Source organism: Heteronotia binoei, chromosome 13 (genome assembly GCF_032191835.1).
Source record: "Heteronotia binoei isolate CCM8104 ecotype False Entrance Well chromosome 13, APGP_CSIRO_Hbin_v1, whole genome shotgun sequence".
NCBI classification, from domain to species: Eukaryota; Metazoa; Chordata; class Lepidosauria; order Squamata; family Gekkonidae; genus Heteronotia; species Heteronotia binoei.
The window spans coordinates 43,856,737-43,883,279 of record NC_083235.1 but is presented as its reverse complement, the minus strand read 5'-3'; the positions used below and the strand labels follow the sequence as shown (position 1 = coordinate 43,883,279).

General features: G+C 40.3%; 2 protein-coding genes across 7 annotated transcripts in view; both read left to right on the top strand.

The window, feature by feature from the left end:
* The window catches only part of DIP2B (disco interacting protein 2 homolog B), a 205,062-nt gene extending 198,808 nt beyond the window's left edge, over positions 1–6,254 (top strand). For all 4 annotated transcript variants that reach the window (XM_060253191.1, XM_060253187.1, XM_060253188.1 and 1 more), the window contains 3 exons: positions 119–296; positions 752–875; positions 2,596–6,254. In XM_060253191.1, coding sequence (XP_060109174.1) covers positions 119–296; positions 752–875; positions 2,596–2,848 — 555 coding nt within the window. In that variant the 3' untranslated portion in view covers positions 2,849–6,254. The remainder of the gene's footprint in view (positions 1–118; positions 297–751; positions 876–2,595) is intronic.
* A 5,377-nt stretch (positions 6,255–11,631) lies between these two features.
* The window catches only part of ATF1 (activating transcription factor 1), a 45,791-nt gene continuing 30,879 nt past the window's right edge, over positions 11,632–26,543 (top strand). The window contains exons 1-2 of one of the 3 annotated variants that reach the window (XM_060252474.1): positions 11,632–11,858; positions 21,336–21,409. Coding sequence is in view for 1 of the 3 variants with exons in the window: in XM_060252472.1 (XP_060108455.1) it covers positions 21,343–21,453 (111 nt within the window). In the remaining 2 variants the exon portion in view is untranslated. Of the gene's footprint in view, positions 11,859–21,335; positions 21,498–26,543 lie in introns of those variants that run through there. The other 2 variants (XM_060252472.1, XM_060252475.1) reach the window with 2 other exon arrangements.

Genomic DNA, 26,543 nt, shown 5'->3' with positions numbered 1-26,543 from the left:
TAAGCTTTCTTGGTTTCATCTGAACTTTTTTATTGCAAGACACCCATGATTGGTCTCACTTAAAAACGAGAAACAACTATTGCATTGTTAATAAAGCCTGTGTTTATTACCTTCACAGGTCTGGGTGAATAGTCCCCACACTGCCAGTGGTTACTACACTATCTATGACAATGAAACCCTCCAAGCAGATCATTTCAACACCCGCCTGAGTTTTGGTGATGCTGCCCATACTCTGTGGGCACGAACAGGGTACCTCGGCTTTGTACGCCGAACAGAACTCACAGCTGCCAGTGGAGGTAAGTCAGAACAATAAAACATGCTTTTTCCTTTCAGTAGGGAGGGTTTGTAACATCTAATAAGCATGTTACATGTGCAGGTAACTTCAGGACAAAAGCTCTGAACTGTGCATAATAATGATGTGTGCTTTATGGACTAAAAAGACAGTAAGCAAGGATCTTTTTTTATTTTATTGTGGAGGGAACTGAAGGAGTGATTCTCAAGTATAACAAAATAATGTGATAAAGATCTTTCCTATCCAGGAACATTTAGAGCCAAGCAATAATGGACAGTAATGATTACAATAACAATAGCAATAATGGATTGATTTATTGTTAATTTATCTAACAAAAAAGGAGAGTCTCATTTATATTTATTGAGCTTTCAGAACAAGGGCATTTCTGCTTCCCTCACTGCCATTTAGACACTTCAGTTTGAAGAACTGGTACATGTAACCTCCAATTTTCCTCTCCAGAACGCCATGATGCATTATATATCGTAGGAGCACTGGATGAGACTCTGGAACTAAGAGGGTTGCGTTACCATCCAATTGACATTGAGACGTCAGTTTCTCGGACACACAGAAGCATTGCTGAATGGTATGAAAACAATTAAATGTATTAGTTTCCCCTTGCAATGAAACTACAGTAGTGCTAAGCTAAAGTGTTAGCACTCAAAATAGGGTTGTAGCTCTTGGTTATATGAGCAGAGTAATCTAGTTGTGGGTTTTTCCATCTGAATGAAGAGGAAGTATTGGTTCTAAGGCTAATGTTTGTAGAGAACCTAAGAGACATTCATTATTGATGTGCAACTATCTAGAAAGTAGTTAAGGCCATTTCACATATTATACGGTGACAATCCTATATTTACAGCCAGGTATATAGTCAGTAAAGAGCAGCAATCATTTCTAGCTATCATGAGCATGCATGAATAAAACATGTGTGTTTTAAACAGCTGTTTTATACATTCAAGCTTTATCTTTGTAGATACACATCTAGAATAGTTTATATTACTTACTTTAAAGACAACCTTTATTGGCATAACTGGAGGGGAGGGGGGAGAGAGAGAAATACAGGCCAAGATAGAGGTAAACAGTCCTCATGCATTTTCTAGTACAAACAACTTAAAGAACATAGTTACAGCCAAGTCTTAATCAGAAAGATAAAGCAAAGTTGTCCCTTATCTGATACCCCTACCACTTTTGATTCCTATCTCTTTCACTGCTAGAGCCGCCACCTGCTCAGTGATTGAGGGATATTTGTCAGCTAGCAAGAATTTTGTTTATTTTATATGTGAGGTGGCCCTGAGATTTGGAATTCATCCTACCAAGTGAGGCTAGACAGCCTCTGTTCCTGATTCGTAAATGCTTGGAAGTTTGGATCTCAAGATTCAAACAAAACTAACAAACTAGAAGCCATTCACATTAAAGCTACATGATACATAAATATCATTCTAGTGAGAGTATTGGAGACTTAAAGAGCTTGACTTAGGAAGAAGTTCTAAACATTAAAAAGTCACACATTCTAATGTTTACGTGCAGCTACATTGTGTTGACTCCATACACAGATGGGAATACCTTTCATAGCCATTCAAGGATGGGAAATTTTATGCAAAATCTGGCCTACCTCACTTTGCATTTGGCCCCTTTGTTTCCTCTTCCCTAGCACCTGTCTTTTGGGTTCTACCTTTTTGGACTGGTATATTCCAAAGAGTATTTCTAAGATAATGTGGACAATACCTGATTTTAAGTATATAAGGCAGCTAGCAAATGCAGGCAAATCTCACCATGGTTATTCCAGCTCTCTATGTTTAATCAGCTTCAGGAAACAGGAGCAGCAAACTGAACAAAGAAGCCATCATTCTTTATGCTTCCCTAGGAAGGAGGTGACAGCACACATCTTCCATTCTAAGCACTGCCCAATCAATGGAGCTGGTGGGGTAGCAGGGAGGATAAATAGATCAGTAAGAGAAAAATGTGCATGAATTCCCCAGGGCTGTACAAGATACTATTAGCCTGTTCTTCTCTTCCACGTGTGGTATTCTTGCCACTTCCTTTGTGGCTCTGTCGCATAATACTCTCTTAACATTTGAATCTGTAGAATCATTGCCGTTGTGGAGGTCAGTAAACAGGTACTGCTTGCATGGAAAGGAACCACATGATCGGTCCTTCCCTTATGGGCATCTAGTTCCACACATTATCAGAGGATCATGGGAAGTAGCAAAAAACTGGGCGTATATCACAGAAGAGAACATAGATAGGCTATATATGAAAAAAGAGAGTTTGGTTGTATCATTTAATCTCTATGATTCTTTTTCCAGTGCTGTCTTCACGTGGACAAACTTACTTGTGGTGGTTGTGGAACTATGTGGCTGCGAGCAAGAGGCTCTTGATCTGGTCCCTCTGGTAACCAATGTGGTTCTGGAAGAACATTATCTGATCGTGGGAGTTGTGGTGGTGGTTGATCCTGGGGTGATTCCCATCAATTCCAGAGGAGAGAAGCAACGCATGCATCTCCGTGACAGCTTCTTGGCTGACCAGCTGGACCCCATCTATGTAGCATACAACATGTAATCTTGGGCCTCCAGGTCACAGCACTGATTACAGACTTCAAGGGACTGGTGACAGCTTTGGAAACAAAACGAAAACTGGTTGGAAAATTAGCAAAGATTGTTGAGAAGCTGGACTGTGCTATCCCGTTTCTTTCCACTGTCACTTCCTGGATTGAAAGTGAGGCAAACTGATAGAAGAGGAAAATATGGCAGCCTGGCAAAGAAAGTTTCTGTTGGTATTGCAGGACATTAGCTTTACCCGGTGGAAAGTTTGACCTGCATGAGAAAACAATGCATTACTAAAGCCTTTACTGTAGTGTTAAACTTTTTTTTCAATCTGTTGTATATATTTGTATTTTTTCTAATACTGTTTTAGGATTCTACAAGGGGGGTATTATTTAGTTAAGATAGCAAATTGTTAAGAAAGCGGTCACATGAATCCTGCTCATTCCCCAGCAAACAGTGTGCTTTGCAGCTGTGTGTTAGTTTCATTCTGTAATGTATCGTTACTATGGGATCACACCACATACTTAAAATTGTGCCATGACCAAATCTGATAACCCACTGAATGGAAGAACTACTTATTCATATAGATATTTCTTAAATTTTAAAAGAAAGGATTTTGCCTATATTTTAAATATGTAAATATTAATATGCATAATTCACTTATTTAGAAGATTGGCTCAGATGATGGTGACGTGCAGTAGATGCCATTTAGGAGCTTGATTAAAGCCCTTAAACAAATTTTGGGGGTTTTTGTTAGGCAATTATAATGTAAGAAATGCAGAACTTAAAATAGGTTGTCCACTCCGTTATGTCTTATTGCGGGCAAGAGTATGTCATAGCATGTAGAAGCCTATATTTTCAATGCACATGTTTCTAAAAGAGGCTGAAATTCATTAGCTTTTAAAGCATTATCAAAATAACAATGGAAAAACAGTTGCAGCTCTGGAATGTTTAATGTAACCTGTACAGCCTCGGCTTACCCTTGTCATAAAATGGTGTGTAGGCAGGACACCATTTAACCAGAACCACTGAATTCATTGTCTGAGTCAGGATTCCCTGCTTATCTTTCCTTTCACAATGCTTTATGCCCACTAATAGATGCAAATGAACAGAGAGACTTCAATTTAAACTGGAAAAAGCCCTGCTCTTTCCTTGATGCCTTCCCTGGTTTCTGGATAGAACTTGTTACTTCAAAGTGAGAACAGTTACAGAGGCAGGGCAATTCTGTTGAAAGCATGGGGAAATACCTCTCCAAATGTGGTTAAAAAGCAGCCGATCAGTTTCCAGTCTTCAAAGTATTGATGGGGAGAGAAAAAAAGCAGATGCCTTAAAATATGCAGAAACAACCATTGTCTGAAAATGTTTTGTAGCCTCTTGTCCCCAGGTGTAGAAAGATTTCATTCTTTTGTTTAGATCACTCCCCCCCCCCCCCTTATTATACCCTTAGATTCTCTCTCTCCTTTCCCTTTACATTGTTTAAGAAAACACTGAAAGTGGATGCCAGAAATGGTAACAATTCTACTTGGGCCATTTGTGGTCTATTGTGTAAATAGTTAGGATATTTTAATAATATCTGTTTGCACCCACTCTGTAACAAAGTCAATGTTTTTAGACATTTTTAAAAGAGATATAAATATAAACTTGGATTAAATCCTGAACTACAGCAGCTATATTAAGTGCAGCGCTGACAGCTTCCCCTTAAACAAATCCCATATGTATACTTGAAAACTTTTCTGTACAAATTCCAAACAGTTATTTTTAATGGCCTGACATATTGATACTTTGACAGAAAACATTTAAATAAGTTAGCAAATATATTTAAGGTAATCTTTTTTGGTTATACATAACAGTGATGAAATATATCATGGAACGAAGAGTTACAGCAAAACTAAAATGGGGTGTAAGGACGTCCCTTTGCTTTGAACTGTTGGAATATTAACTACTGGTTCTTTTAGAGGAGACTTTTAATATTTTGTATTATCAGTATTTCCATAGTGCGGTGCTGCTACCTAGGTGAAAACCCTTCCATGCTGATAGTTTTAAGGTGTCATCTGCACTGGTTAGGAGAACAAAATATATAGCAGTTGCTGGAATTCAGCATGTGAAGAGCATAGTACCAAGGACCTCAGCATACAAATGTCCTGAGCACTCAGCCCTGATTTTTAACTGCAGTTTGAGCTATTATCAGCTTTTTATAATAAACCACTTTAGCATCTTTCTACTGAATGGAACATAAATGCATCCCCCTCTGCCAAGATACAGGCCCCCACCTCTGTGACCCCTTCCTGACCTTACACCCCTTTACACATCTCTCTAGATGTAGTCTGACAGAACTTCTTGGGTACAAGTCAGAGAGACTTCCTCAAATGACATTTGTGACATTTCAATCTGGAAGACTTGTGTTCTGTTTGGGGGGGAGGGGGGAATGCTACTACATGCAACTTCCCCCCTTGATTCAGTTGTTAAGAATTACTTGCCTTCCCAGGTTAGTGTGTGACTTTGAATGCAGAGCGTTATCTTTCCTTGGTAATTAATACTCTAGGGATTTTAATTGTACACTTTCAGCTTGGGACCTCCTCAGTGCTGCAGTTGTTTGCCTTCAGGTAGCTTATACAAAATGGCTGAGATTCCAAAGGAATGACTGTGAAATCGGTGTCATTTTTTCCTTGACCTATGATGCTGATTTGCTCTGTGTGGTTTTGGATATGTTGTTTCATGTTCTCCATCAGCATATGAGATATTGCAGCTTTTGAAATGAATTCAGGGAAAGTGAGTAGGTTTTGCTCTGGGACCTGTCTGGAAATAGCTGGCCCTTCCATTTCCCATATAACCAAGCAAACTGGTGGTTCTTTTAATGAATCCAAAGGGGCAAAGTCAGTTCTCAAGCCCAGTTTTTTTGGGGATTTCTGTATTGGCTCAGGTGATGCTGAACCGAAGTGTACTAGATTTTCAAGAGTGTGTATTGTTATGAAACAGTTGGGAGCATCTGTTAGCCTGTGAATCCATTTGCCATGAATGTTCAACAAAAATGTCTTTCACATCTTATTTTCACAGAATTCCCGCTCTTGTTCAGTATGTTTATTATTGTACCTATTACACCAGTCCTGTTATTTACTGATTTAGTCAACTGTATAGTCAAGAATGATGAGTCATGCTTAACTATGCTGGAGATGTGGTTGTAAAAAAAAAAAGATAAATTTATTTAGCCCTGAAGGCATTCCTTCCCTTTCATTAATGTCAATACGTTTACCATTGTCAGATTCAAATTACAGCAGTGTAATTATGTATAAAGTTTTTTTTTATTTATTTGAAATTAGGTTTTAGATATACTTTTTTAAAAATTTAACATCTGGCTGGACAGTGTTCCATTAACGCATTGATTGTGTCTCCTTTGTCTCGTGTTAATAAATAATGATGCCTGACTGTTTCCTTGATTCTTCATCCCTTCTCCCAAAGGGGAGAGGTAAGAATCTCCTAGATTTGGAGAATATATGGGTCTTGAAAGTGCATTTTTTCCAGATCTGCTATTTTAATGCTTCCCAAAGGTCCATTTGCATCTATTTTAGATACTGAATCATGGCTATCCACACTAGAGAGCCAGTTTGGTGTAGTGGTTAAGAATGTGGACTCTTATCTGGGAGAACTGGGTTTGATTCCCCACTCCTCCACTTCCACCTGCTGGAGTGGCCTTGGGTTAGCTATAGCTATCACAGGAGTTGTCCTTGTAGGGCAGCTGCTGTGAGAGCCCTCTCAGCCCCACCCACCTCACAGGGTGTCTGTTGTGGGGGGAGAATATATAGGAGATTGTAAGCCGCTCTAAGTCTCTGATTGGAGAGAAGGGCAGGGTATAAATCTGCAGTCGTCTTCTAGTTAAAGCTGCTAGAGGTCTGGTTCAAGAGATGAATGGATCATTAGTGCCTTGTTAGCTGCCTGTGTGGGTGTTCATGATTATGGACTAAAAAGCTACAATTAAAGCTATCAGAACAAATCCCATTTGCATACTAGATAAACTACCAGAATAAAATAAGAGTCCACTAGCATCTTTAAGACCAAAGTTTTTTTCAAGGTATATGCTTTCATGTGTTACACCCGCACTTCTTCAGATACAACGAAATGGGAGAAAAGCATTCAAATTTCTATACAGGGTTGAAAAAAATGAATTAGCATATAACATGATGTAGACATTTTGAAACAAAGCAGGGACAATGAGCAAAATGCACAGGGTCAACAGTGTATGGATCTAATTAAGGGGAAACAACATTTCATGCAATAAATGTCAAAATAGAAGTAGGTGAGATAATCTTTTCTAATTGTGGGAAAGTTAACTTCCAGTAGGGCATCCAAGGACATTTCTTGTTCAAGATTTGCAACGCGAATGAGGGTGCCTGAACACCAGGAGTTTCTGGATGATAGATTTCAATCTTAGGTTCTAGTCTAGATATGGAATGGAAACTTTCTTGGTCACTTTGCTGGATTATCTACATCAGTTACATGACAGAAATAAATTCATGCTGGTTCTCGTAAACCAGGGGTAGCCAACTTGCTTAATGTAAGAACCACATAGAATGGCAAATGTTTGGGAGCTACAAGACATTGTCAGATGTTTGAAAGCTGGAAGCAAGGAAGGCAAATAGATGGGAGAGGGGGATATAGGAGAGGTGGAAAGAAAACAACTTTAAATGTATTCTCCAAGATGCCAGCTAGCTTGGATTGGAGAAGTGATTTCCAGAGACAAGCTTGCTAACGGCAGTGGGGACTTCAAGAGCCACATAATGCGTGTGAAAGAGCCGCATGTGGCTCCTGAGCCACAGTTTGGCCACCCCTGTCCTAAACCATGGTATACTTTGAAATTATGAACTTAAAAAACAGTGCTCCACCAAGGGAGAATGATTCAAGCCAGCAAAATTAATGCAAGCAATTGTTTTTCTATTTGAAGTCATGTGGGGAGAGCCTAATTGGCACACACACACACGGCCTGCACACACATCTGGCCCACACACACCCTAGGCAAATGCATAGGTCCAGGACTTTTTTGTAGAAAAGGCCCAGCAGGAACTCAGTAGCATATTAGGTCGCACCATCTGGATAATCAAGTGCAAACAACTGTGAAAGTAACTTTTTCAGGCCCTACAGCAATTCTGGCCGGCCAGCCAGGCCCCAGGGAGGCTGCTGCACAGTACATCTGGGCCCTGTGATCCCTGCCTGGGCCTGGGGAGGCTGCTTCACATCCTCGCTGGCCAGCCAGGCCCCAGAGAGGCTGCCACATGGCTCGGTTCGGCTCCGCAATTCCCCTCGGATAATACGGCCCTCAGGATAGAGGTTCCCCACCCCTGATCTACATAGAACCAGTGAGTTCAGCCAGAGATTTAGAGTGCCGTATTATCAATATGCTGATGATATCTAATGCTCCATTTAACCCCTCAGGGGGACAATGAATATCCTGAATTAGTGTGTGAAGTCATTTAAAGGTTGGAGGCAACTGAACTTAATCCAAACAAGATAGACATGCTGTGAATCACAAATAAAGGTGCGTAACTTGCTGTGGAAGGGTTTGAAAACTAGGCATGCAATTTGGAGGTGGCCTTTGCATCCCTGTGGTGCAGTGAGTTAATGCTGCAGTACTGCAGTTCTAAGCTCTGCTCACGACCTGAGTTCGATCCCCAGTGGAAGCTGGGTTTTTAGGTAGCTGGCTTGAGGTTGACCCAGCCTTCCATCCTTCCGAGGTTGGTAAAATGAGTACCCAGTTTGCTGAGGGGGAAGTGTAGATGACTGGGGGAAGGCAATGGCAAACCACCCCGTAAAAAGTCTGCTGTGAAAACATTGTAAAAGCAATGTCACCCCAGAGTCAGAAATGACTGGTGCTTGCACGGGACCTTTCCTTTCCTTTGCATCCCACTTAAGCAGACTGCAGAAGTAGGCAGGAATGCTTTCATCAGCTTAGGCAAAATTTATCAGCTGTAACTGTTCAAAGGCAGCAGATCAGCCGAGCTACACAAATATGTGAACACTAGAATTAGACCATGTACTTGGGGATGCATTTCAAAAAATATCAGGAAGCTTAGTTAAATGTGCAGCAGCTAGGGTCCTAGAGAGCCAGTTTGGTGTAGTAATTAAGTGCGTGGACTCTTATCTGGGAGAACCGGGTTTGATTCCCCACTCCTCCACTTGCACCTGCTGGAATGGCCTTGGGTCAGCCATAGCTCTCGCAGGAGTTGTCCTTGAAAGGCCAGCTGCTGTAAGAGCCCTTTCATCTCCACCCATCTCACAGGGTGTTTGTTGTGGGGGGAGAAGATATAGGAGATTGTAAGCCGTTCTGAGTCTCTGATTCAGAGAGAAGGGTGGGGTATAAATCTGCAATTCTTCTTATAACTGGGTCATGCCTTGCCTTGAACATATTCAGTGTTATGTCAGTTGTTAGTTGTGCTCACCTCCTAACTTGCCCAACTCCCAAGTGCTGCTTTTGGTCTTAAAGCCCTAAATACGTTGACACCAAGATACCTGAAAGATCACTGTACTCATATGAGCCTACCAAGGACCAGAGATCACCCAGTGGTGATCTGCTTCCCTTATCAAAAGTGAAGTTATTCAGGGTCTTTGCTGTTGAAGTCCCCAGGTATTTGCTTGCCTCCATTTTGGCCCTCTTGTCAAAACACACTCGTTCCATGAAATTGAATGGAGTGATATGTTTCCTGCACTGCTTCCTAATTTGGTTGGTTGGTTTTAGTAATGTGGTGTTTTTTGTTTATTTTATAATAGCTCTCATGTAAGATGCACGGGATACTTAGTAAATTGAAAGGCAGGATGTAAATATTTCATATCAAAACAGAACATCTAAATAGAAATAATTTCAACCAGAATACTCCTTTACAGTGGTCAAGATATAAAGACATGTAGAATCAGCAGCTGAGCAACAAAAATGTCAAATATCAGATCTGCAACTATAAGAGCCCTAACTTTTCTCCCTGTGTATGCTTAGGCTGATGATTTGAATGTACAGCCTCTGACTCGTATCACTGTTGCTACTGTCTACAGTCTGTATGGTGCATTATGTACAGCAGTGAAAATCCAGATTGTTTTGTGGGTTGGGAGGCTCAAGTTCTTGCTTACTTGCAAAATCAGAGTTCAACAGTAAATAGTCTCCTCTGACTAAGGTTTCACATGCTAATTAAAATTTCCATTCAAGGTAGATTACAAACATTCCTAAAATCATTAGGGTTTGTAGAATCTTTCGGGCTCAAGTGCCGTGTTCTACTGGAGAAAGTTTTCCTTCCAGACGTTTCGTTCTCAGCTGCGGAGAACATCCTCAGTGGCGTTGCAGCCGGAGCAGGCGCTCTGACCTTCTTGGCTGCTGTGCGTTGAGTGGGGCCAGGGCTGCTGGAGAGCTGCTATTTCTAGGCTGGAGGGGGTGTGATGAAAGGGCAATTGGTTTGTGGATATGCCCTGGTGGGGCTTCCTGGAAGGATAGTGATAAGGAAACTGGCAGTTTCTGCTACCTAGTCTTAAATAGGTACACACATGGCATGGCCCAAGAAGGTCTCATTTATGTCAGATCCAGTCCTCATAACAAATGAGTTCGACACCCCTGGACTAGAGTATGTATGAAATATAATTTGCATTCGGACTTTTAAATGGTTGATTATCTTTATCTCCCCCTTCATTCAATGAGGTCTGGGTAGAATATATGGGTCACCCCCACCCCTTCCTACAACCTTGTGAACAAGTTTAGGATGTGATATTAATTGGTACAAGATTGTAGAAGACTTGAAAACAGCATCTTTAGTACTAATCCAACAGCACTAGGATTTAGAGTTGGATCATTGTGATTGTTTTCTATTAGGGAGACACAATATGATTGTTATAAAGGTGGGATTTCCTCCTCCCCGCACCAATCCAATTGCAAGACCTGAACAAGGCTGTTAATGATAGGGTGTTTTGGAGCTCTTTAATTCATAGGACTACTGTAAATCAGAAGCAACTTGATGGTACATAATGCACATTTTATTCTAGGTGCTGCAGCTGGCTTTTGAAAGGGTGCCTTAAAAGGTATTTATAATAAACTTAATGCGCAAGAACGGTGGCATCTGTGCAGGACCAACACAACTCCTCTTCTACTACTAGATGATACGTTTCCTACAGCTCAGCTAGTGTAATTAATTACGAACACAACAGAGCTTGTATAGTGAGTACAACCCAGGCCAAGGAACCCAGTGCTCAGCCTTGAAACTCACAGGGTGATAAAAGATCTGAACTGGCCACTTTCATATGCTTCCACTGCCTAATGTCTTAGGGTAGCCAGACCATAATAAGTGGGGGAAAGGACTATACGGGTTTGCCTTGAGTTGCCTGGAGGAAAGGCACGTTCAATACGTGTTGATATTGCACTTTTTAGCCCGCGGAACGGGCTGTGGTCTGCTTCAATCTTCTTCAAAGCGATGAACATTTTGTTACGCTTTATTGTTTTTAAAGCATAACAATGCAACACCCCTGTCAAGCTGCTGATACACAGCGCCCTCAATAGCAATCTGGGGCTTACGGTGACGTCCGAGCAAGCATGGCTTGGAGCAGGCAGCAATCCCAGGCATGTTTATTCACTGCATGAGTCCCATTCTGCTCAGTCGGACTTACTTCCTACTAAACCGCCGCAGGATCCGGCTGCAGAGGTAACTGCGACATGCCGGATCCCGCTCACTCCGTCTCCAGAGGCCAACGACGAACCACGTGCACGGCCGCCACTAACCTTTCGCTCTAGGCCGTACCACTCTATGCTTCCCAAGGGTGGGGGGGGCTACTCTAGGCTCACTGGCGAACTCTATCGTCCTAGGCGGCCTCTTGCTCTAGCCCTGGCCTCCGGCAAACTCTATAGTCGCAACCCGCCCACCCCACGAGCGAGAGTGTGGCCCTGGCGGGGCCTGGTGTTGAGAATGTTGACGGCCTCGGCGGCTCCGCTTTCCTGAGGCGCTGAGGGGTGGCGCCGTCTCCTTCGATCGCCTTCGGGTGCCACGCGAAGCTGAGACGAAGCCTCTGAGGTAAAAGCGGGCGCGACCGACAGCGACTCAATCAGGGCGCGAGGCGAAGCGGACGCGACCGAATCAACGAGCGCGAGTGGGGAGAGGAAGGGAGGGAAGGGGGGGGGCAGGGTAGGGCGAGCTCCTGGAGGGAGACGACGCGGCGCTTCGGAGAAACAGCTGGAGGAGGAGGAGGAGGGCACGCGCGGGTTGAAAGGGCGCGATCCAGTGGCGAACTGGAAGGGGCTTGGCGCGAGGCGAGGCTCTGGCGCGCTCCTTGCCTCAGTGGCGCTCGGAACTTTGTCGTAGTCTCCAGCCTGTTGCACAAGCACCGGCCTCCGTCCGGCCGCGCTGGAGTCGTCCACTTCCAGCCTCCTCCTTCCCTTCTTGGGTCAGCCTGCTAGAGATTTGCAACCCACATAAGCTCCCTTCAGCGCTTGCTCCTCAGGGGTCTCCCTCGTTCAAGTTCCTCCTCTTGTCGTTTGGTCTGAAGGCTTCACACAGAAACACATTCCCACCCCCCACCCCCTTTTAAGTAAAATGTAGCTTTTCTTAATGGCCCTATATGTTTTTCCAATTCGAAGGGGGTTTTGTGTGTTTGTATACTTCCTAAGCCGTTTTTTTGTATGTATCTGAATTTCTGCATGCTTCTGTACGTCTTCCTTAGGCGTTTTTATGCCCCTAGTTTGCTTTTTATGGCTTGTGTTTTTTTTACATGGATAATTCTTATGTTGCCATCGGAAGCGTTGACTTAAGAAAGCTAATGATGGAATAAATGTTGCTTTTAATGAGACTCTAGACTGCTGTTTTATTTTGCTCTAGTGGACTGGCGTGGGTTTCCATTTGGAATTATGTTTAGTATTTTATTGCATGAACTCTTTGAAGCGGGTTTCTGAAGAAGGCAGCACATACAGATCTTCTAAATAAATAATGAAAGCTCAACCATAAGAATTCCAGATAAAATAAATAATTAGAATCTCACCTAAATACTAAAAGAGCCAGAATAAAACCAGCATGCAGCCAAATGTGTATTTGTATGCATGGTTATGAAACATTTTACGGGTATATTTTTTAAAATTGTAAAGTATGGCATGGTTCTCTACATGGAGTGTGTGATTGTAAGTGCAGAACTGGGAGACAGATTTTTTTAGACCAATCTAATTCTGAATATGACTGTTGTTTTGAAGGAGACATAGTTGAGATTGTGTGATCTGAATTCAGACAAGGTATACATGTAAAATACATGGAAAAGACAAAATTCATGCTTGATGCTTCAGTTTAACCATAGTTGCTATTTATTCAAATATTTATATCTGGTACTACAAATATATAAGCTTATTTCTGTTCATTTCGTTTTTCATCTATCACAATTATGCCACTTTTCCTTCATGTTCCTCCTACAAATCAACTAGTCAGGACTGGATCTACATGTTTTTTGAGGGAGGGCAAAATTAAAAAATGATGCCCCCTTATGGGCCATTCTATCTTATGGACTCCATACTACAATTTAGCACACACCCCCCATCGACACCCGGGGGAAGCACCCCCCTCTGTCCCACCTAGATCTGGCCCTGCCACTAGTTCTTATCCACGACTGCAATGAAGCCTATGCATGTGAAACTGGATTTACTCACCTTCATCCCTTCCTACCTTTACCTTTCTCATTCTTTCCCTATATTTGTTGTCTTCCACTGTCGAAAATTTGGTTGTAAGTTCCTTGGGGCAGGGACCATCTCTTTTGCTTACGTTATTCTGTAAAATTTATTTATGTGGAATGTCTGGGCAACATCTTGATGCATACATGTGGATAAGGTAGTTCATATTACAATAAAACAGCTCATAGCGACAAAACAATGCCGTAATCAAATAGGAAGCACTAACCTCATAACCTAAAATAACAGGGAAAGCCCTCCAAAACAGTTACGTCTATCTACGTGGATGGTGCTGTTTAAATAAATAATATTATTAGAATTACTAAGCATGGGGAAGGAAAGAAGTAGGGGAAAAGAACATGCAAATAATGGAATGGAGTTTTGTTTCATCTTGGAGAGTAATGGAAGTATGGCATAAATGTTCATGATCTGGAGCCCACTTTTATAAGACACTTGAAGAACGTACTGAGGAAGCTGGCTGTGGTCCATGAAGGTTAATGCCATAATATGTCAGTTTAATTTTTAAGTTGTTAGAAGACTCCTTTGTGTTTTCTGCAACAGTGATATAGCTGCCCCTGTGGAATATGCAAATAATGATGAGCTCAAATCTAGGATGATAAATTTGATTGCTATTTAAATTTAGATGCTTTTACATAATCCATAAGATATTGATAGGTGAAGAGTAAAGGGAAATAAAGATATAAGGGCTGGGATAATTTTGAATACTTCCTAAAAGAATAGGAGCAATGAATATATTTAGAAAGAGCATTCCAAACTTGGAGAGAAGCTGGAGCAAAACAAGTCTTGAGCAGCACAAGGGGGGGGGGGAAGCATAGGCTTCTGAATTACAAGAAAGGGTTGAATGCTGATAGCTGTTTTTGAAGTATACTGTAGTCGACATATATTCACATAGTAAGGTGGGCTTGTGTTCGTTAGCAGATATGTAATAAAATTTTCTTGCCACTAGGTAGGTTATTGCAGACAATCAGTTAACAAAGTGGTTGCCCAGTGGTGATGCTGGACCTTTGTGGTTCGGAAATGGTGGCCATAATAACTTCTACCTGTTACCTTGAGCACATGTGTGGCTCAGCCTCTCCAGAAGTGGGTGGAGGGGAGGATAAGGCTCAGTATGGGGCAGGGGCAGTTTGCCAGTTGGCTGCTTGTCTTGGTTGAAGTGCAAATTACAATACTTGATTCAACGCTGAAACAGGTGAAGAAAGATGACCAGAAAGCAAAACATCATAATTATCAAAATAAAATAAAGGGAATCACACTAAATACAGCAGTTCCTTCACTCACAGTGTGCATATATGTGCTGCATCAGTAAATTCTGTGGGTGAAGGAACTCTATATTCAGTATGATTATAACATCTCTCATTCCTTTTGTTGTGGTTATAAAGATCAGGATGTAATACTCCCATGGAGTACTTATGTGCCACAACATATATTTTGAAATGCCCTCACAGTACCTCACATCATGGCTAAATATGATACAGATTCCTTCATATAGAGTGTATGGGGTATTTGATTGGGACTACCGAAGAAGGTCTTTGTGGCCAACAGATGTGTGATCCGATTTCATTGGTTTAATGGTTCCAATCAGTGCTACTAAGAGTATATTGCCTTACATGTAATATGTACTTCAAAGTGTGCTACTAAGAGTATACTCCATTGTATGTAATGTGTACTACACAGTGTGTGATCTGTATGGCCGGAAGGCCTATTTTGTTTTTAAGAAACTATTTGAGTACAGTGTAATATTAAAGGTATATTTTGTTTAATCTCTTTTAATGTATGCTTGTAACCTTTTAGGACATACCCAATTCCACTTTTGGAGTTGGGTTTTAGCTCTTTATGTAGCTCATCATTAGAACATTTTCATTTACCTTTACACTTAAACCAGGGATATAAACAACGTTACAGATTTCCATGTGGCAACATGACATTTTTACATGACCAAGCGCTTGGGATTTTTTCAGCCTTGATTGGAGTCTGGATAACAGTTGGTAAAAGTTTAACTGTTCTTTAAAATGATCCAAGTACTGTAGAAACAGAGAGGTCTATTTTTGTAGAAACCCAAGCTTCTTTGGCTAGTTGAAGCTATGATTGTCTGTTTCCTGAGTTCTCATGCCATGAAAACTTTGGCTTGAGTTAAATATTTGTGGGTCAAAAGCTAAAGTTGACATGTGTTTTTTCCAGTTGACTTCAGAATTCTCTTAGCAACTAAAGTGAGTAACTGGAATACAATAATAGAGTTGGAAGGGACCCCCAGGGTCATCTTGTCTAACCCCCTGCACAATGCAGGAAATTCTCAAACATCTCTCCCTAAATTCACAGGATCAGCATTGCTGTCAGATGGCCATCTAGCCTCTGTTTAAAAACCTCCAAGGAAGGAGAGCCTACCACCTCCTGAGGAAGCCTGTTCCACTGAGGAACCGCTCTGTCAGGAAGTTCTTCCTAATGTTGAGCCGGAAACTCTTCTGATTTAATTTTAACCCATTGGTTCTGGTCCTACCCTCTGGGGACACAGAAAACAATTCCACACCATCCTCTATATGACAGCTCTTCAAGTACTTGAAGATGGTGATCATATAATCTCTCAGCCGCCTCTTCTCCAGGCTAAACATACCCAGCTCCCTCAACCTTTTTCCACAGGACTTGGTCTCCAGACCCCTCCCCATCTTCCTTTCCCTCCTCTGGACCCATTCCAGGTTATCTATATCCTTCTTAAAATGTGGGGCCCCGAACTGAACACAATACTCCAGGTAAAGTCTTACCAGAGCACAGTAAAGCGATACCATCACTTCACGTGATCTGGACACTATACTTTTGTTAATACAGCCGAAAATTGCATTTGCCTTTTTAGTTACTGCATCATACTGATGTCTCATGTTCTGTGTATGGTCCTCTAAGACCTCTAGATTCTTTTTGCACATAGTTCTGCTAAAACAAGTTTCCCCCATCCTATAACCATGTGTTTGATTTTTCTACCTAAATACAGAACTTTACATTTATCCCTGCTAAAATTAATTTTAAAATTAAAATTAAATTTAGCCCAGTTTTCCAGCCTGTCAGGATCATCCTGTATACTGTTTCTGTCTTCTACTGTATTTGTAGCCCCTCCAAATTTATTATCATCTGCAAATTTAATAAACATTCCCTCTGTTCCTTCATCCAAATCTTTTATAAAGATGTTGAACAAAACAGGCCCCAGGACAGATTAGTTACTCTCTTCCTACAATATAGCTCTTCCAAAATACCAAAGGACTGGCAACCATATTAAATCATAATAGAAATGCTCTCTTGGCATATAAGAATAATTAAAATGTGTTGTGTTGTCTGTTTTTCTTATTCTTGAAGATAAATATAAGATAATTCTGTATTGCCTTTCTAGGGTTAACTTGGAGAAAAGGGACTGCTCATAGGTATTAGCAAAAATGTAGAAAAATACCATATTGTCTAAATAAACTTATACTGCTGAGATGTTGATATTCCAGAGGACACCGTTGAAACAGAACGTTTAAAATTAGAAAAATTGGGCATATGAAGAGTCAGTGGTTCATCTTTTATATTATATACCCAAACAACATAATTCAGAGAAGGCACTATATGTCAGCGGAGAAGATCAGTAACCAACTATTGGTTTGTAAAACTTTGTTTAGTAGATTATAACAACTAAGTTTTTACCTTGCTAGTTAAGCCAATGCTTAACAATTAGTGATTGGTTACCATTTTTTTCCTTTGAAAGAATGGTGATTAGATAGTTTATAAAACTCGCTTACTATCGGGATGAATATCTGTTGTTTTGCATTGTTCAGCAATTTTAATACAAAACAAAGATGTATGATAATTTACAGTAAATGCTATCAGTTTTGGTAATCGGTTAAATAGTTTTGATTCAGAAGATAGATGGTTGTGACAAATCTGTTTTTGGTTGTGCCTCTTATTTAGTTAAACTTCAATTATATTTAAAATATAAGCAAAAAAATTACTAGATAATAGTGGGACAATAAGAACTGCCAGAGAATTTGGAAGCATACTATATACAAAATAGCTGAATTATATATTTTATTCTCAGTTTTTATGATAAAGAGTATGATGTTTTCTAGTCATATTAGGGTTGCCAAGTCCAATTTAAGAAATATCTGGGGACTTTGGGGGTGGAGCCAGGAGACTTTGGGGGTGGAGACAGGAGGCATTGGGGCGGAGCCAAGAGCAAGGGTGTGACAAGCATAATTGAACTTCAAGGGAGTTCTGACCATCACATTTAAAGGGACTGCACAAATTTTTAAATGCCTTCCTTCCATAGGAAATAATGAAGGATAGGGGCACCTTCTTTTGGGGCTCATAGCATTGGACCCCCTGGTCCAATCTTTTTGAAATTTGGGAGGTATTTGGGGGAGAGGCACTAGATGCTATACTGAAAATTTGGTGCCTCTATCTAAAAAAACAGCCCCCCCCAGAGCCCCCAATACCCGCGGATCAATTCCCCATCATTCCCTATGGGAATCGTTCATCGAGGTGCATGATGGCTCTGGGGGCGGGGCTTCCCCCTCTGGCCAGGTAGCTGGGGGAGGGAGGAAGCCTGTAAAACCGGGGGATCCCCCTCTGGGACCTGGGGATTGGGAAGCCTAAGTCATACAGAGCTCTTAACTGAAGGTATTAATTTTCATAAATTCAATTGTGAATCCCTTGCACATATAAAACAACTTCTGTGTGTCAGAACGGATGTGTGTCACCAGTGTGATGACTGGTACATAAAAATTGGACATTCTGTATAAAAGTGTTGTTTTTTTAATCAGTTAAGGAAGGGTATTTGCCTTTTGTGTATCTGCTTTGCTTTCTCCAAAGAATATCTGGTGCCACTCTGAAAGATTAAACTGATTATGGCAAAAACCTTTGTGAGTCTCGTTCCAGTTACTTCAAGGAAGGGAGTAAACCAATGAAAAAAAAAAACAATGAAAAAAAAATCTAGAATTGGAAAACATCTAGAATTGAGAGGTGTGTGCGAGCAACAGGCTTTTTGTAACATTATAATTTTATTTTTATCTTAAGATGGCTGGATTTTCTTTCCACTAGAAAAATACCTGCTGAGGAGAAAGAATATGGTGTGAACACTTGTACTTCCTTTTGTGAACCCCAACAGAAGTGTGAATGTAGCATGTTATTGTAAAGCTTATTCTGACTTGGTCTTTTTTAACAGGGCTTTTTTTTTGTAGAAAAAGCCGATCAGGAACTCATTTGCATATTAGGCTACATTCCCTGACATCACAATTGTTTCACATAGGATTTTTGTAGAAAAAGCCCAGCTGGAACTCATTTGCGTATCAGATGCCAAGCCAGCCGGAACTGTCTTCCTTTGCGTTCCTGCTCAAAAGAAGCCCTGCTTTTTAATATAAAACAAATACAATATGAGTATTCATAAATACAGTCACCATAAACTCATTTTAAAATAGAAAATTTACATGTTTAGCTATGGTTATGTTGTCTTGCCACACTTTTAAGATGACCTTTATGTCTCATTTCTAGAGGAAAGTCATGTTTGTGACTGCCTCAGATGAAGGAGGTCTTTCTAGACCAGGGGTGGGGAACCTCTGTCCCGAGGGCTGTATACGGCCCTCGAGGTCACTTGGTGTGGCCCTCGGGGATTGCTGGACTGAACCGACTGTGCAGTAGCCTCCCTGGGGCCTGGTTGGCCGACCAGAATTGCTGCAGGACCTCGAAAAGTTACTGTCACAGTTCAATTTGCATTTGATTATCCCAGATGGTGTGGCCTAATATGCTAATGAGTGTGTGACCTAATACGCTAATATTAGGGAATGTGGTCTAATATGATACTAAGTTCCTGCTGGGCTTTTTCTACAAAAAAGCCCTGGACCTATGCATTTGCCTAGGGCGGCGGGCCAGGTGTGTGTGCGTGCCAGATTAGGCTCTCCCCATATCACTTCAAATAGAAAAACAATTATTTGCATTAATTTTGCTGGCCTGAATCATTCTTCCTTGGTGGAGCACTGTTTTTTAAGTTGATAATTTTTTATGGCCCACAAATGACGTTATAAATATCCATATGGCGCTTGGCAGAAAGAATGTTCCCCGCCCTTGTTCTAGACCATGACCCTTGCCAGTCTTTTAAAGCCTTGATTTGAAGTTGTGAAAAATAGGAAAATATTGGGCTGGTTGCAGAAGTATCCAGTTAGCTTACTTCAGCAAGTCCTGCAGTTTCTTCAATGCTCTTTATATAGCATCAAACTATGGTTTAGTGTTGCATCTGAACAACAACAAAAAATCTGTATGACATATTTTGCATGGCTATTCTGATTAAGAATGAAAGGACTGAAGCAGCACTTTAGTCTTTTCCATTATCTTGACTTTTATAGTGTGAGCGTATTTCAGGTTTCAGAACTGAGCTCCTGTGGTTGATCTCAGCAGGGAAAAATCAATGACTCATATTTCCATTGAGAGAAATATAACTTCCAGTTTCTCAGCAACAGCCCTTGCAACTATTTCAGATGTTTTGTAACAGCATGTTCAGAACTAGCTGATCATCTTTTAATGCCTTGGGGGTATTTTTATTGGCACTCTTGGAGCCCTGACAATGCTGCTATTGACAAGGAAGTATGTAATAGTGCTGCAGGTACAATAAAATGCATTACTGTCCCATGGGTCCTGACAAATTTTCTTTGACTCTGGGAGCCAGCCCAAACCTAGGAGCCAGATATATTTTTCATCCTGAGGAATTTTGTATTTTAATGACATTTTCTAACTATTGCTACCACAAAATACAATCCTAACTTCTCTTCAGTGTCTCATACTTTTATCAATGCTAAGACAAAACATGGCAGCATATAAATAAATATGGAGGTGATCGTAGTTGTTATCAGCACAATAAAAAGCTAAATATTAGCCCTAATCCAGCTTCATTATCATTTTTAAAGAACTCAATTTAATTCAGTATTGGAACTAATATTGTGAGCAGCTGATTAAGAAATGAATTAATCTCCCCCCCTTTGAATTATGTAAAGGAAAGTCTGCATATAAACAATGACAATTGTTTTTGTGAGTTACAGTTATTTTTGTTTCAGGTTCTGAAGGAAAGCAAAGACCTCAACTTCTTCCCCCTTCATTTTCCCTCTATAGGAAAAGATCTGTTTGGGAGGGGTAGAAGAGAAGGCTCATATCCTGTTAGGTTATTTATGCCAGACAGTAAAACATATTCTGATGCAAAATAATAAGTCAGCTTTGTAATTTCTCTGAGAATTGCTGAGAGGCTGCAGTAACATCCTGGTTAATACTAGGCACCACAATGAAATTGATTCAGAAAGTTCTTTGCCACCCTCCCACTTTGGAGGAAAATATCTACTTGGGTGGGACAAGAGAAGAATCCTATCCTGTTAAATCCAAAAGACAAGTAGAAGAGAAATTAGTTAAAATGAGTTCTGTTGGTTTCAGCAGGGCTAAAGTGCACATATTCATATCCAGCTGCCAGGAAGGTGTCCTTGTTACAGTTGGGTAGCAGGCATTACTAGTCACTCCTGGAAACATATTCTGTCCCTTTAACAGAGGCTTAGTATGTGGGAGTAGGCAGCTGATGCTTTTCACGGCATGGGAAGTAATATCACCTAGTAAATGATATTTCACTTAGCTTTTATTAAAGGGAAAGCATTTTTTTCCTTCAGGTAGACAGGAGCCCTAATTGGAGACAATAAGGAACAGGACTTGCTGGCAAGACACTAATTCTAACACATTATGTCTTCTGACTCTCCTTGGAAAATATCAGTATATTTTGGTTAAGATGTGAGATTCTCTATGACATTGTGCATTTTGCTTTATTTTTGGCTTCCTGCAGGCTGACTATGGAAGAAGTGCACAAAACCAGCAGTAGCAATTCAGCAACATCCCCACAAGCACCATCTTTACAAGGTACCGCTCTACAAGCAGCTCAGCTTTCTCGTGTTTCTCAACAGGTAAAGAAAGCTACACAGGCCAGGTCTTCTGAGGAATCTTTTAAGTAGGTTAATTGCAGTTTTCCTGTGCAAGGTTGCTTTTTTAATCAATGCATTAAGAATGTTTATGTAATTACGAGGATTTTTATTTAAATTTAGTCTTTGTGAGTTGCATCCAGATACACTAGCTATTGGCATACCCCATAAAATCCAAATACATATTCTCTGTTTGGTTTTATATCATCTTCAGCAATAATTTAGGCAGATCCCGGTGGGCAGCTGTGTTGGTCTGAAGCAGTAGTGCAAAGTTTGAAATCAGTGGCATCTTTAAGACCAACAAAGTTTATTCAGGGTATCAGATATTGTGTGCATTCACACTTTGGAAGTGTGTGTGCCCATGAAAGTTTATACCCGAATAAAAATTTGTGGGTCTAAAGGTGCCACTGGACTCAGACTTTGTTCCAACAATCTAGGCAAATTTGCTCAATAATGAAGTGGGAGGATTTTTTTTTTATATATTGCTGAGGCCCTCTGTGGTATTTAATATAAGAGTTGTCAAATCAGAGTACTTTTAAACAGTTGTCTTATAATCACAGAAGCAGAACAGCTATGCTAAAACTTTTTAAAAACTTTTAAAAGATGAAAAAAGGCAGATTTCACAGTTGCTGCTATTTGGGCCTCCATCGTCAGGGTGGCTTCCAGCAGCAGCTCCAAGCTTCTGACCTTGGGCACCGTTGACAGTGGCACCCTGTCAAAAGCTGGTTGGGGGATTTCCCTGCCCAGGCCACCGCGACTCAGGCAAAGGACCTCTGTCTTTGTCGGATTCAGCTTCAGTCGGCTCAGCTTAAGTCAACCAGCCACGGCTCTCAATGCCTGATCCAGGTTTTCTTTGACAGCACTAGGTCAGTTGTCCAACAGTAGATAGAGCTGGGTGTCATCAGCATACTGATGGCATCCCAGCTCATACCTCTGGGCAATCTGGGCAAAGGGTCTCATGTAAATGTTAAACAGCATTGGGGATAGAACCGCCCCTTGAGGCACACCACAAGTAAGCGATGTCTCTGGGACAATTCTCCCCCAATTGACACCCTTTGTTCCCGACCACATAGGAAAGAGGAAAGCCACTGAAGGGCTAGCCCCTGAATCCCTGCATTGGTGAGACGGTGGGCTAGCAACTTATGGTCGACCGTATCGAATGCAGCCGATAGATCTTAACAACATCAGTACTGCTGAGCCACCTAGATCCAGATGCCGCTGGAGGTCATCCACTAGGGCGACCAGAACTGTCTCTTTCCCATGACCAGGCCGGAAGCCAGACTGGTGGGAGTCTAGGACGGATGCATCCTCCAGAAAACTACGTAACTCTAATGCTACTGCCCTCTCAATAATTTTCCCCAAAAAGGATAAATTCGAGACCGGTCGATAGTGTGCCAATTCAGCCGGGTCTGGACTTTTTTAGGAGAGGGCGGACCACTGCCTCTTTAAGAGACGTTGGAAAAAGCCCTTCCAAGAGAGATCTGTTTACGATATCCCGGATAGGGTATCGGAGCTCTCCCTGGAAAAGCAGCATCTTGATTGTTGGAAGCCACCCCAAGCTATTTGCAGGAGGGACAGGGTATAAATCAACAGAAATAAATAAATAAAATAGTTATTTTTTTTTTTTTTTTTTTTATACTTCCAAAGTTTATTTCTATTTCACATTTAACAAAGATAAGATATGTATCCAAAATGTATCCAACCATCATACATAATTCTCATACATATACCTCCAATACATAAACTTCCTATTAAACGAGAAATCGTACAGACAAAAATATCCTGATATCTACACGTATGTATGTAACCTGGCTAAATCTTATCCTTATCCTTATTTTTCTAAAATGAGGTGAATGTAGACTCAAACTATAGTCCTTATTATTAGACAAATTAACTTTTAATTATCTTATACCATTATATTACTAGATATATAACTTTCATCTTTACTTTTCTGTAACCAGTTATAAAACTTTCTCCATTTTTCTACTGCATCCTCTTTGGACAATCCTTTTAACATCTTAGATAGAATATCCATCTCCGCTGCTTGAAAAATTTTATCTATCACTTCCCCTAATTTTGGGCACTCTTTCTGCCTCCAATAAGTAGCATATACGATTCTCGCCGCCGTTAGAACATAAGTTGTCAGGTATTCGTCCTCTTGTGGAATTTCCTTCCTCACCATGGAGAGTAACATAATCTCCGGTTTAAGCTGCCAATTTATATCAAGCATTAACTTCACCATCTCATGAATTTGCACCCAAAATCTTTTTGCCCATTTACACGTCCACCACATATGAAAAAATGAACCTGTTTTGATCCCACACTTCCAGCACTTTGGGGAGGAGTCTGAATTAATTTTATTTAATTGTATTGGAGTAATATGCCATCTATGATATAATTTAAAAAAATTTTCTCTGAAATTGATCGGCTTAACAATACTGTAATTCTTTTTCCAGAATGATGACCATGTTTCTAAATCTACATTCTTTGAGAAGTTTTTTGACCATTTCAGCATTACTTCCTTAACTACCTCGTCTTCCAAATTCATCTGCAACATGTAATTGTAGGTTTTTTTTATTGTTTTCTCAACGTTGTGTACTAAGATTTTATCAAAGTCAAAGTTAGCTCTGCTAAATCCAGTTAGTCTATCCTTGTTAAATTTAGCCACTGTCATAGTCATAATCCACCAATCTATTTTTAGACCTTTCCCCTCCAGTATCACTTTTCCCTGAATCTTATCTTTTTCGTCTAAAAGATCTTGGTATCTGACTACGTTAGAGTAATCCCATAGTTGTGGCTGAATTGAAGCTTCAATAGGTGACAACCATCTTGGTACTCTATTATATATCTTCTTTTTAAGTTTTATCCAAACATTATTAATTCCTTTACGAATCAGATGATTGGTGAAATATTTTTGCGGTTTTTCAGCATACCATAGATTAAAATGCCAACCCTTCTGAAGGTCAAACCCTTCTAACGTTAATATTCTCTTGGATTCCAGTCTAATCCAGTCTCGTAACCAGCTCACTCCACATGCCAGGTGATAATTTCCCCAGTCAGGTAAACCTAACCCTCCGTTTTCCTTAACATCTGTTAGTATTTTCCATTTTATTCTCGGTTTTTTGTCTAGCCAAATATAAGCTCTAACCATTTGTTCTAGTTTTACAATGAAAGCTTTCTTAGAAGCAAAATTAACCATCTGAAATAAGAATAGGACCTTAGGTAAAACATACATCTTAACCACCGCTACTCTACCCATAAATGAAAGTTGCAGACTACGCCATTTCTTTAACTTAATTTCTAATTCTTTTAAGAGCGGTTCATAATTAAGCTCATATATCTTACTACATCTGTTGCTCAAAATTATTCCTAAGTATCTTACTTTTGTCTCCCTTTGAAAGCCTGTTCTTTCCTCTATCAAACGATTATCCGCGATTGAGATATTTTTGGTTATTATCTTTGATTTATTGTAATTTACTTTTAGTCCTGCCACTAACCCATATTGCTTTAACTCCTCCTGTATTTCTTCAATTGACTCTAGAGGATCTTGTACAATTAATACTATATCGTCAGCGTACGCGAGCACTTTATATATTTCATCCCTTATCCGTAAACCTTTTATTTTGGGATTATTTCTTAAGGATTCCAATAGAACTTCTAGTGACAATACGAAAAGGAGTGGGGAGAGTGGACAGCCTTGTCTGGTGCCTTTCTTCAACTTGATTTCTTCGGTTAGTTGTCCATTCACGATTATTTTGGCTCTTTGATCTTTGTAAATAGCCTTGATATTCTCAATAAAATTTTCCCCAAAATCCATCATCTTTAGTTGACAAAATAAAAAATCCCAGTTTAAATTATCGAACGCCTTCTCTGCGTCTAAAAAGAATAGCGCCAGCTGTTTCTTTCCGCTAATCTCATAATATTCTAATACATTAAATATAGTTCTTAAATTATGGCTCATATGACGTTTAGGCAGAAATCCCGTTTGATCTGTATGAATTATTCTATTTAACACCTTCTTTAATCTGTTAGCCAGAATCGCTGAATAAATCTTATAATCTGTATTAAGTAACGAGATTGGTCTATAATCCCTTATCTCCTCTGATCCTTGTGTTGTTTTGGGAATAAGCACTATATTCGCTTGTCTCCATGAGTCCATTATCTCTGCTTTGGTCCAAACCTCCTCCAAGACATTTTTAAAGTGATTAATTAATATCTCTTTAAATATAATATAGTATTCCGGCGGAATTCCGTCTGGTCCCGCCGCTTTGCCTTTTTTCAGGTTATTCCACACCTCCTCAATTTCGTACATTGCTATAGGCTTATTCAATCCTTCCTTCTGTTCTTGTGTTAATTTTGTCATTAACTTGTTTGCCAAATAAGCTTCTTGTCTTGTTTCATCCAGTTTTTTTTCCTCATAGAGCTGTGTGTAAAAGTCCATAACTATTTTCTGCATTCCTGATTGAGTATGCACATGATTCCCCGTTCCATCTCTCAATGTTCTAATTATTTTACTATTTTGTTCTTTCCTAATTTTGTACGCAAGCCATCTTCCTGGTTTATTAGCGTTTTCAAAGAAATTCTGTCTGGCGAAACGTATCTTTTTTTCCATTTCATCCAAAAAATATAGATGTATCTCGTGTTGAAGAATTTTTATTTCATTTTTTACTCCTTGTATCCCTGGATTTTCCTTCATTCGCTTTTCTCTGTCTTTAATTGTCTCCATCAGCCCATTTAATTTCTTATTATCTTCCCTTTTCTTCTGTGCGTTAAATTTTATAACTAAACCACGGAAAAAGGCCTTACTGGTTTCCCAAACCGTTCTGGCTGACATATCTTCTCGTGTGTTCCAATAAAAAAAATCTCTCATTTCCTCCTCTATGTGTTTTACAAATTTCTTATTATTCATTAACCTAGGATTCATTCTCCAGTTCCATCTTTTTCTTTCCCCCTTAATGTTTATTATAAGTGGGCTATGATCTGCCACTGTTCTGGGCTGTATTTCCACCCCTTCAACCTCTTTCATTAATGTAGCTGACGCCCAGCACATATCAATTCGTGACCATGAGGAGTGT